General features: G+C 57.2%; 1 protein-coding gene across 1 annotated transcript in view; it reads right to left on the bottom strand.

The window, feature by feature from the left end:
- MYH9 (myosin heavy chain 9) overlaps window positions 1-12,473 on the bottom strand; it is a 92,997-nt gene that overhangs the window by 39,938 nt on the left and 40,586 nt on the right. Inside the window, exons 4-5 of the mRNA XM_030856098.2 lie at window positions 1,740-1,767; window positions 874-967 (exon numbers count right to left, since the gene is read on the bottom strand). Of these exons, the coding sequence (XP_030711958.1) occupies window positions 874-967; window positions 1,740-1,767 (122 nt within the window). The remainder of the gene's footprint in view (window positions 1-873; window positions 968-1,739; window positions 1,768-12,473) is intronic.

Raw genomic sequence — 12,473 nt, 5'->3', positions numbered from 1 at the left:
CAGGCGGGAGCCACCCATCTCCATCTGGTCCAGAACACTGAGCGTGTGAGGGTCCAGGAGGGCAGATGACCACTCCGCTGTGCCTCGGTCAGGGTTCTGCACGGGGCCTTCCATGCCGTGTGCCCGTGGGAACTCTGGGCCTGACTGGAGCATCTGAGAACAGCTAGGTGGTGAGGCCTGTCCCCATTCTGCAGGAGCTGTCATTTCAGAGTGCACGCGAGGTCACCGTGTGTCACAACCCAGCCCCTCCTCCCAAGACAGTCAGTGAGCCGAGCCTACAAGAAGAGGTCTAGACGCAGAGAGTGACAATGGTGTGGGGTGAAAAGCTGCTTAGAAAAAAAAATCGTAATTCAAGGGCACACGATGGACAGAACACGCATTCCTGGTGTAGAACGTGCAGTAAACGTGCAGCTCACCTAGCGAGGACACTGCTGGGTTCGACCACAATCCACCAAGAGGGAGAGGGGAAAAAAAGGGAAGTGAGATGTCTTTCCAGCTGCCCGTTCTCTCTTCGCTGGGGGCTGTCCACCCAGAGGCACTTCAACAGCAGGCAACAGAAGCAGGGGTTCCAGTGCAGGCCTGCCCGAGATCCTGCACGTCTCCATCAACTTGAGAGCCAAGTTTCAGAACCTCTCTTCCGACCTCAGAGGTGGGGGCCACGCAGCATTAGCTGCGAACCTCGGGCGGTCTCCGGTTTCCATACCGACTCAAAGTTAGCAGGTCAAGGGAGAAACGGGCGGGCTACCACCAGACCTACTCCCAGCCTCAGTGAAAGCAGGCCTGGCCTCTGCTTCAGCCCCGCAAATACTCTCATTTTGAGCCAAACCACGAATCCTTGAGTTCTCTTCCTCGGGGAGGAAGGCCTGCACTCACCTGGTCCTTCTTGCTCTTGTGGGAAGATGCCACGTGAGCCAGGTACTGAATGACTTTCTTGGTGTTCTCCGTCTTGCCAGCTCCAGACTCGCCCCTGCCGGGACAGCCAAGGAAGTTCTCAGGGGAGAGGTGGCCAAACCCTCGGCGTCTGCCCCTTTCCCACTACGAGCTCTACTGTCTCCCATTCTGTGGGGTGCCAGTGAGGGACCCAACAGCCAGGAGCAGGAAAGGGGACGGGCAAACAAATGGTAAGCTCTGAAATCCTCACTCGGGCCATTTCCCATGGCCCTCCGCAGCCCTGACCAGAGTAAACATCTGTCCGCTGCCTGCCCTGGTCACTTAGCAGCCTTTGCTTCCAAATGTCTTAGGAGTCAGTTTTAGGCGGCTGTCGACTCAGGGGTCAAAGGCATGTATACATGTCCCCTCGAAACTTCACTCGAAGGAATGTTTCGTGCCGTTAATCTCCTTGGCTACGGGTTTATTTATCAGCTCCTCGTTAGGTTCAGAGGACGGAGGTGAGAAGCCCAGATAAAGAAAGCCGTGGTTCGGCACCAGAGTGAATGTGTCCTGGGGGCCCAAGCAGCTCCCAGCCCTGTCTTGTTGAGAAGATGCTTGCTTTTCCTCTCCGCACTGCCACCCTCATCCCCACCGCCTCCTCTGAGGAAGGAGATTAAATCTCTGGCCGTGAAATCAAGCCCATCCACGCTGCAGGACTACTAAGGAGCAACATGAAGCCTGGCCCTTGGGCAAGCGGCAGGGGCTTGAATTGGGCATGGATCTCATCGACCTAGGTTTTGGTAGGGGCCTTCAAGAGTGAGAGCAGATCAGGGTGACGCAGGACCTGCCACCCAGACAGAAACACTTACGTGCACAAAATGGACTGGTCCTCTCGGTCTGAAACAAAAGAGACATCAGGTTAACCTCCAGCAGACATGAAAAGCCTCCCGCTCCGGCTTCTGAAGAGCCGCCCATCGCCCTGCCCACTTCCCAGGAGCGTGAGGCCTGGGACGCTGGCCCTCCATGCCACCGTCACAGGGAGGAGGGACACTCCTGGGTGGCAGCGACATGGGGCAGCTGCTCCCTCCTCCGGGAGCTCAAACTGCCCGCCCTGACCGCCCACCTGGCCCCGTGACACTGAAAGAGTTCTGTTGCTCCCCCGAGAAAGCCAACCTCTGGAGAGCTCCCTGGAAGTCCACTTTCCTGCCCCGCGTGTTTCTAACTGGAGGTTGACGCTGTTAGAAACGAGGGCCATGGCAGGTGTTTTAAACACTGTCCCCATCTGGGTAAGAGGCACAGGTAAGACGTGGGCTGAGCGGTGAGGTCAAGGCTGGCTTTGCCGTGGGACAGGCCTGGGCTAAGATGCTGTCTCGGCACGGCCTTCCTGGAGCCCTGGGGGAGGATGGTATGCGTGGAAGTCACACACGTGAAAGCACCAGTGTGGGGTCTGGCACGGGGAAAACTCTCAGGAATGGGAGTTTGGAGGCAGCTCGGAAAGAACGGCGGCTCATCAGAATCAGCTTCTGACCAGTTGCTGTGAGCCCTGTGGTCTCCAGGCCCGGGGGCAGGAACTTTCAGCAACTCTCCCAGCTCTGTGAACCCGTCAGCAAGTATGGATATAAACAGTGCACTCCCCTGGAAGGCAGGAGGAACGGTGATGCCAGGCTTTGAAAGAGAAGTTTCGCAGAAACGCTTTAAGATATTAGGGCTGACCTGGCTCAGGACCGAGTGTGCAATTTTAAGCAACAGCTGAAAATATAAACTCATTTTATCCCATCGCCTGGGAGACCCCCACCTCCTGGAGGTCAAATCAGCCTGAACCCAGGACCAGGCTACTGACCAACACTGGGCTGCAGCGAGGTCAGTAATTCCCGAGTCTCGGTTTCCTTATCCATAAAGTAAACATGCTACTAACTCTCTGGCAGGATTAGTTTGAAAAACAGAAAGAACATGAAAAGGACCCAGCCCGGAGCCCTGTAGACAGAGTGAACCCCACAGGCGGCTGCTGTCTGTCCACTTCCCCATCATGAAGTCGCTGTGACGGGTGGCGACGGCTTGGTCAGGGCAGCGGGAGAACTAGTTGAGAACTAGCAAGGGTTCTGGTAGCTGTCAGTGGTGTCAGTGCTGGATAGACACCGATGTCGGTGATCTGGAAGGACACCCACACCGGCTCAACTGCCCAGCCAGGAACCTGCAGGGCGTCGGGAGGGTGACTCAGGGCTGCCTGTGTGTATGGCCTCGGGAGACGGACTTAGCTGTTCGGCACCAGTAGAGACACTGTGCAGCGAGGCCACCAGCCTCTCCGTGAGGGAAGCCTCCAGCGCACTGATCCCAGCAGCCTGCACGGGTGGGCATTTATGACCACCTCTTCTCCTGTCTCGGGAGGGAGAGAGGAAGTCCGGCCAGGGAGAAGTAAAAAGAAACCGCTCATCCAACACAAGCTGCAGCTGCCCCCGCCCTCCCTCCAGCCCCTGGAAATATCAACAGTGGGGGGCGGGGTGCGGAGGGAACCCGGCCACTCACACAGACACAGCCCACACCCTGCCCCGCACCGGGCAAGGGCTCAGAGCAGACCCAGAGGGTGACCTTGCTGCACCCTCTGGACTTTCCCACAGGACCAGGTCCTGCGAGGCTGCACAGCAGGGCAGAGTCTCATAGACCCGGCAGGGTCCCGATAAGGCAGCAGGGAAGGCGGGGGGCGGGGAGGCACGGCGGGAGCGGTGCTAAAGGCTGGGGAAGCCGTGGCAGCTTCCAGCACCCACCCCACCTTGATGAGTCTGGAACCAAAACAGCTACGACGGGGCTGCACCTCCCCCACTGCATGTCGGCAGAGGCCCAGCGGCAGGCAGAGGCCCAGCAGCGGGCGTGTTCCGTCCCCGCTGGGAGAGTGGCAAGAATGTACCTGTACGGGCCGGGCGGGTGGCAGGCGGCTGCCACTACCATAAAAGGAAACGTTCCCATCCCTCCCAGAAAGAACTGTTTTCCCAGGGCTGCCCAGGCCTGGTCCCCGGGATGGCTGGAATTCCTCTGATTGTGTGAGAAGGAGTCGGATGCTGAACTGCTGAACAACAGGAAGCAGAGCCCCCAAACACACACATGTGGGTGCACACACACAGACCCACGTGCGCACATGCAGGGACGTGGACACGCGTGCACACAGTGCATGTACACGGATGCAGGCATGCTTAGGAGCATGTACAGACACGTGTGTATGCACACAGGCACATGTACACACACACACGCCTGTGGGTGCACACACAGGTGCACGGCATACAGAGACGCACATACACGCACATACACACAGGCCTGCACACGCTGCAAATCCCAATTTCAGACCCGAACTCCTCATGTAACCTCCATCCACCCCACCGTCTCCAGCTCTCCCTCCCCTCTGACCTTCCACCTCCAATTCCTGAAGCCAAGTGACCACTGTCAACACAGCGTGAAAGGAAACCCTCCAATCCTTGCATGTTACACTTTAAAGAAGCCTTAATTTGCTTTGCCAGAACATTCATTTGGGCAAATGCTTTCACAGAGGAAAAGTGATGGGAGGCCTTTCTGATTTCCTCAACTCTGCCCCGAATCCACCTGCCCACCACGAATGACACTGTGGCCCCCAGCGTCGCTCTTCGCAGTTTTTACAGTGGGTTTGGGTCTGTAATCTCTTAGGAGGTAGGTGAGGCAGGCGCTGTCCCTGGTCTGCCCAAGCCTGTGTCACCACACTTCTGCTCGGTTCCTGAGCTCAGAAGCATCTCTTCTGGGTAGGGGGTGGAGGGAATTCTCAGCAGCCAGCCGGCTCTCCGCCTGGCTCAGTTCACTCTGCCAGAGCCCCGGTGCATTCCGGCTGGGACCCTCCTTAATGCTCACTCCCCACATGCTCAGCTCTCAGGACACGGACCTCGAGAGTCCAGACCTCTCCATTGTTCGCTCAAGTCCTTATTTGGGTCTACGTGGACCGAAGGCTTATTTGAAAACACCCTTCCTTCCTCCACAACAGAGGAGACAGACAGACAGACAGGAACCCGACAGCCCAGAACCAGGGGAGTGCGCCCACCAAAGACAGCCCTGTTCTGGGAAACAGGCTCCCCGCAGAATGAAGACGTTAGCCTGACTTAGGCCCCTGAACCCCTCCTGCCCTAGTACTGACTTGACAGGGACGGGGTAGAGACAGAATACGAATCTCTTCAGGGCTTTTCAACTCTTTTAAAAGCAGCAGCAGCCTTTCCTCAGGATAAAAGTCTTCCTGAGTCCCTAATATGAAGAGCAGGAGATAAAAATCAGAGTTGCTTGGGCAATGGAGATGGGGTTCCTGAGAGCACACTTTACAACCACCAGTCCATGTGTCTGGAGCAGCGGCAGAGAGAAGAAAGCCAGTGGCTGCGCACCCTAGAGCCCGGGGCACGATCCTCGCTCTGCACGGCCCCTCGGGATGCCTGGCCCCTTGGCCTCTGGGGAATCAGAGGGCAGGGCCGCTCCAAGGACCGAATGATGCGGGTGCCTGAAGCGCGAGGCACAGTGCAGGCGCTTGGAAACTGTCCTTAATGACCCCCAGCCCTTTGCACCTCCCAGCTCCCCCACTGCGCAGCCTCCTTGGAATGACGACAGCGAGATAGCTTTTAAGTTACATATTCGGTGATGAGGTCATTCCCTCCCCTGATTTTATTTTAAACCCCAAAAGCCCTGAGGCCTTTTGGAGCCGATTCCGATGTCCAAACAGACAGGTGTTTCCAGCCGGCTCAGAAGGCCCCGGCGCAGGTGGGCGGAGGGGAGCCCTGACCGCAGGTATTTTGGCCCAGGTACGGGCTTATGCGAGGGGCCTTCTGGCTCACTTCCTCTGTGAGAGGAGCTGCCGATTCTTGTCCATAAAAGGCCACGAGGCTTGCTCAGCCGCGATGTGACATCAGCCCCGACAGGAAGTACAGGAGGAAGGGAACGGGCCCGGTTCACCGACAGCGGCTGCCCGGGGCTGACTCACTAGAGCGCTCACTAAGATAACGCCCGCCGAGCTGCCGCGGGGCTGCTCTCTGGGGGCACCTGGAAGAGGGTCCTGCCCGCGGGACCTGTCTTCAGGTCAGCCGGGTTTCTCGAGAACTGACAGCCGTGCATACGGGCCAAGCAAAAACGAATGCAAGGGCAGCTACAGGTTGGACAACACACCTGCGTGGGGTGAGAGACGGCGCGACCCATGGCCAGCGGCCCTCAGACTGTCCACCACCAAGGGGGTTGTCTTGCGAAAACTGCACAGCAGACCCCTGTGGGACCCCTGCTCCGTGTCACCTGGGATGGGAGCCCCGGGCTGCTGGGGCAAACTCCGGGGCAGCATTTTGGTCCCAATGGGCCAAAATGCAAAGCACTTCGCCAGGTGTAAAACATGGAGAGACCTGTGGGTTTGAGCTCAGACCCTGGAGGCTGGGAAGGCTCTAGAGAGCATGCAGTCCAATCACCTGCATCTAGAGGTCAGGACACCAAGTCCCGAGAAACCCAATGACTTGGTCAAAGTCACGTAAGCTGGGCTAAGAACCCAGGCCTCCAGATGCCTGCCTAGTTCCCCACTTTGCTCCCACAGGGCAGGGCCCTCTGTGCCACGGGCAGCCCAGCCTCAGTGCTGCGCGGAACGGGCCATCCCCACTCACGATGTGTCACACCGGCCTCGCGAGCTGTCTGCCACTTTCTCCAAAGCCAGCCCAACTCACGAGCTTGGGTTACAAGCGCTTGGGAAGCAAACGGAGAGGTGAGGAAAAGCAGGTGCAAAATAATGCTTCCTGCTAGCAGAGGCTGCGGGTTGGTGCCACGCCTCAGCGGCCTCGTGTCGCGGAGCCCTGGCAGCCTGCCTGCCTGCCTGCCCCGCGGTCAGCCAGCGAGGAGGAAAGCCCGCCAGCGGCTCCCAAGCACACGGCGTGGGCACCAGCGACGTTCTTGCCAGGTACAAGGGTGGGCCCGGACCAAGCAGACGCTCAGTCAGCAGCTTCCAGGCCAGAAGCCAGCTGGCCCCAACCACTGCCTCCACCCACATGCTCCCCCGGGTAGGGTCGGGGTTTGAAACCCAGGTACAGGAGACAGAGATTGGGCAGCCCTCCCCAACCAGCACCCCTGACAATTAGGAAGAAGCCCAAGGGACTGCTCTTTCATTCTGTTTGGGGGCAAGCGAGGCCCCCGACAAGCCCTCTCTTGGCCAAAATGCACCCGGCGGCTCACACAGGTGGGCTCCCAGCGCACAGGCAAACCTGCCCAAACCACTGCTCGTTGTTTATCCACCTTCCTGCGGGCAGGGCCGGAGCAAAAACTTCATGTGGGGTTGCTGCCGAGGATGAGCCTTCCAGGATGGAGGGAGATTCCAAAGCCACGTGTGAGTGTAGACGGCCCACTGCAAAGGCCACGAGGACACCGGGGGGACCTGAAAACCCCCAAGGCCAGTTCTGCCCTGCTCTGAAACAATCCCTCGGGGAAAAGAAAAGACAGGCAGGAGGAGGCCCTGGCTGAGTCTGGTACAGAGAGCACTAAGCCACAGGTCACAGCTCTGCAGAGGGCTGGGCTCTCGGGGGAGGACAGGAAGGAAGAACAAAGGGACACGAGCAGGAAATGAGATGGACACCGCCAGGCAAAGCTCAGGACAAACCTGGCTCCAAGTCGGAGCACAAACAGCTCTCCAAGGAGGACAGCAGGCTTTGCGAATGCCCCATTCCCAGGTTCGGTCAAACCTGGAGAACCAGGAACACAAATGCTAGGAGACGAACCACAGTGGCACGTGAAGATGCTCCCTGCAGAAGCCAGTGGCTCCGGTCGCCTTGAGAAGGGCGCTCAAATGAAATAAAAGATGGGCTGGTAACTGTTGGGCCAGATTTTGCTCCTGGAACAGGGCTTCTGTTCTTAGCTTTCAGCTTAGAGCTCTGCCCTATTTGCGTCTGCAGTCCAGCTCGTGTTGGAGAGACCAGCTCTTCGACAAGAGTCAGGAAGCCCAGCTGGAATGGCACCCCGAGCCCCAGTCAGCGCCGTTTGCCAGAAGAACGGAATTTATTACAAAGGTCGATACTGGGCCATTAGCCTTGGTCAAGACTAAAGGGATTTTACAGAAGCCACTTACATTATCCTGACTTTTAGGCCTGCAGACTCTCAGCTCTCTTTATCTCTTTAGTTTTAGGGAATTTACTTTGTTCTCCTCTGATAGCTTAATTCCAGAAATCAGACAGGGGAAGAAAGCAACCCGTTTCTCCAAATGCACCAATGTTCAGCCCTGACATACCAGGACATGCTCTCCTGGGGTCTCAGGGCCAGAACTTGGGTAAACAGGAAAAACGAGCTGCTAGGCAGTGTTCAGCAGGTAGTGAGAGAGGAACTAGGCCAGGGAAGTTAAAAGCAAAAAGCAGGGCTTCCCTGGCGGCGCAGTGGTTGAGAGTCCGCCTGCCGATGCAGGGGACACGGGTTCGTGCCCCGGTCCGGGAAGATCCCACATGCCGCGGAGAGGCTGGGCCCGTGAGCCATGGCCGCTGAGCCTGCGCGTCCGGAGCCTGTGCTCCGCAACGGGAGAGGCCACAGCAGTGAGAGGCCTGCGAACTGCAAAAAAAAAAAAAAAGCAAAGAGCAGCTCAGCCATTAGAGACGATGCAGGTGAGTTTTTGTTGTTTGTTTGTTTGTTGGGGCGAGGGGGGTTACAGTAACAGAGACATGGGCCCAAGCTCTCGACCACCGCCACAGTTTCAGGTTCCGAGAGGTCACTTCTATCTCCTTTCCCACTTCAGCCGGCCCAGAGCAACACAGAGCCGCCCTGTTGGGTTGGATTAAAAACGAAACAAAAAAAAACAAGCCGAAAGCTGAATCCTTGAAAAGGACCCATTAACCACAGATTCCTCTTCTAGAAAGACCGTTATATAGAAATGAGACTGACAGGCGTGACCACAATTAAGTAGCCTCATTCCGCGGGCCGACTTCCCTTCTGGGGGGGCCTGACCAAGCAGCCTCCTTGTCCGGGCTTCGGTGTGGGGGCAGGGGGCCAAGGGCTGCCTGTCACGACGCCCCTCTGGTAGCCCACCAGCACATCAACAGAGGACGACTCCAGTGCCACGGAGGAACCGTCTCTCGCGTGCACAACATTCTCCTGAAGACCCCCGAGGCCACGTCGACCCCAAGGCCTCGTGCTGCCAGCTGAGGCCCATGGACCACATCAGACAAGCTAGAGGCTGCGTCTGCCACTGCACACCTGTGTATCACACGGGCACTACAGGGAATCAGCTACAACAAGCCACTTCCTGTACGTGCTGGTACCCAGAGCCTGGCCTCTGGGAGGATGCTCACCGAGGAGATTAAGAAGCCACCTGAGGAAGCACTTGGTCACCACTTTCATCACGCAAATGGGAGCGTGGATGGACGGGATATGCCGTGTGCAGGTCTTGCGGAAGGCAGGGACTGTTTAGTCAAGACACTGCATCTCCAGGTCCCACTGCTACCTTCTAATGGGCACCTGTCACAGGCCAGGAACCGTACGCACGGCCCCTTGTTTGATCCTGACAGTAAACCTGCCAAGTACGTTTATCCGGCCAAGAGGCAGATGAGACAATGAAGGCCCAAAGTGGACCCCAGTCGGTCAGGACGTGACGGAGCCGGACGCTGACCAGTTTGAACCCCACGCTCTCTTTTCTGCACACTTCTTGGTCACAAGGCAAGCTTCTCCCTCAAGCTAAGGCCGAGAGAGACCTGGCAGACGCCTTCTGCTGACCTACTCCAGAAGCGCTGTGTCATTTGTCAAGGCGGCCCCCGAGATAGGTGGGCCCCCAGGTGCTGGACCCTCACGCTCCTGCTGCAGTGTACCTGCCTGCCTCCCAGGCCGCCCCCGCCCCCAGCAGGCCCCAGAGGGGCTGCGTCCAGCATGGCCGGCCGGCAGGGGTAACCGTGTGGCAGGGGTGACAGAGCGCAGCCCTCGGGGTGAGCTGCTGCCTCCAGGCCTCCCTCAGACAGCGGGGCCTTTGTGTGCCGCCGGCTGGCAGGGCTCCCTGGCAGGGCCTTAGCCTCCTGGCCGGCACATTCCTGCTTAGGTGGAATCATCACATCCGCGGCTTCCTCGGCGGCCTGTCCCGGTGAGTCTGCTCAAAGGCATGGTTTGCTGGACCCTCGAAGCACTTCCTAGCACCTCCCCAACATGGAGCTTTTCCTCAGAAAGACCTTGGAGGGCAGACAGCTTCACGGGGGCAACAGGCAGCAGGGCCGGGAGAACGACGAGAGAGGGGCAGGAGGGCCCCTCCGGCCCTAACCAGCCAGCAGGACGGGGGCATTCCTCCAAACACCAGCCAGGGGGAAGGAGGACCCACGGCGCCCTGGAGGATGGGCACCAGGGCGGGAGTCGGGGGACCGGGTTTCTGGGGCTGGCTCTCTGTGGGCCTTTGGGCAAAGTTAGTTAATGTTTCTGGGCCTGTCCCTTTACCTGTGATGCAGGAGGATCGTCCTCAGACGTGAAGAGAACGCTCAAATTCTGCCCTTCCTTGTTTACCCGAAAAGGTTAGTCAAGCACCAAGAGGCACGTGGACACTCACCAGGCCCTTGGTGACCAACCACTCCTGGGGCAGCTTCCGCTGAGAAGCAGAGGTGGGATTAGTGCAGAGCGAAGGGTTAAATAGTTCTTGGATTAGTTTAGGTCGGGAATGAGAGCAAACCCTGCTGCCACTCCCCCAGAAATGCTGGGAGCTCATTAAAATACCATAAAGTCACCGAAAGTGAACCAAACCTGGCATTCTAACTAATTAACAAAGAAGAGGGTCTTTTTCTTCTATTCCTGGGGAGATAACTGAGCTCAAATTCTTCAACTGGCCGGTTCTCCTGTGAGAACACACACACTCTTTCCCACGGAGGGTGGAAGTCAGAAGCGCCCTTTCCCCACCCAGCCGTGCGTCTGACAGACCACGTGCTGCTTCTCCCGAATTCCCCGGGCAGCCCTGGGTACCCTGTCCCCGCAGGGCGGACGATGCTGCTTCTCCCGAATTACCCGGGCAGCCCTGGGTACCCTGTCCCCGCAGGGCAGACGTCTGCCTCCCGCTCTCTCATTTTCCCAGCCTTCCGCGCTTTACAGAATCCTGAGGAACGGTTCAACCACAAGGTAGGAAGACCCAGTAATGCCCAGGACAACAAATTAACCGAACGGGAAAGCCAGGGTTGGGAGGGTGAACCTACCAGGTCACCGCAACTTTAATTAAACCCAAGGCTGAGGATTAAAACAAACAAGACTGGGCCGGGCACGTCTGGGCTGTGCTGCAACCATTTACTGACATATACCTGCCAGCCTTTCCACAGGAGCCGACCTCCAGGGTGCCATTCCGACCACCCTAGGCCTCGGCGGCCACACCTTCCTCTGAATTCCCAAGACAGCCGACACCTGCTGCAGTCACACTGGCACCAGGTGGAGGTGGCAACTCGTCCTGTTAGACAGCTTTGGCCACAGATCCCTGTGTACAAACATGTCTGTCTCTCCACCTGGATTGCCGTCGCCTCCGGTGCCAGAGCAATGTACTCAACCTCTCAGTATTCAGGCACTTTCCAATCTCCTACCTCCGTGGCCTAATCCAGGCTACCATATGCTGCCATGCCCCAACCTGTGCCCACGGCAGACAGCACTAATCTACCCCAGCATTCCTTGGCACTGAGTCTCAGATCCTTTGTCAGCACAGGGTTAGGCAAGGCACTACTGACAGGAGCTGACACTTAGAATAAAACCAATCTGCAATGCTTAGTCCAGTGGTTCTGCAGTGGGGACAATTTTGCCCCCCAGGGAACATTTGGTAACAATGTCTAGGGGCCTTTTTGGTTGTCACAACTGCAGAGGGAGGGTGCTGCTGGCATCGAGTGCGTAGAGGCCCAGATGCTGTGAAGCATCCCATAATGCTCGGGACAAACTCCCCACCCCCCCCAAAAAAAAAACAGAGAATGGATATCCAGCCCCAAACCCTGGCTTCGTCCGACAAACAGGTAAAGTAACCATATAATTCATCATCTAAACGGGAGCGCTTCTGAAAGGGAGAGAGGGCAGTGTTAGTACTAACTGCAAGACGGCAGGCGTAAATCAGGACTTACAGGCAAACCAGAGCATTTAAGAGATGTAAGACGGAGGGAGGTCCCTGGGAGAAGTCAAAGAGCTCATCTCATAAACGTCTCCAGACAAAGTCACCAACTCCCCTATTTGGCAGAATAAATGCTAGTATGTCATAAGCCACGGCCAGCTCAGGGAGGAAATCTTTTTCTAGTTCCTGTTTAAAGAAAAAGCAGAAAAGGAACTGTCTGGCTGTGGCTTTTAGGATGGAAGTGTCAGAGAACAGACCTGTGTTCCCCTAAGCCAGAGGGGCAGCATGTGCTAATAAGTAAGACACGCTCTCCAAAAGGGAGGCACTGATTCTAATAGCCTGCAGACCCCAAGGCTCCACTGTCCATACCTGACTCAGGGCAGGCACCAAAGGCTCCGCTCGAGACCTTCCTTTACTTTACTGGTGAACCATCTTGTCCTAACAGGGGCAACTTCTGTTAATTAACTTCCTCCCTGTCCCAAGAACAAGAAATCTGTTGCTGATTGCTTTGCGGGTCAACTGTGTGTGACAAGAGGGAACTTGGAAACGTCCTCGGTCAACATGG

The sequence above is a fragment of the Globicephala melas genome, chromosome 10 (genome assembly GCF_963455315.2).
Source record: "Globicephala melas chromosome 10, mGloMel1.2, whole genome shotgun sequence".
NCBI classification, from domain to species: Eukaryota; Metazoa; Chordata; class Mammalia; order Artiodactyla; family Delphinidae; genus Globicephala; species Globicephala melas.
Note: the sequence above shows the minus strand (reverse complement) of the source record. Positions and strands in the feature narration are given on the sequence as shown.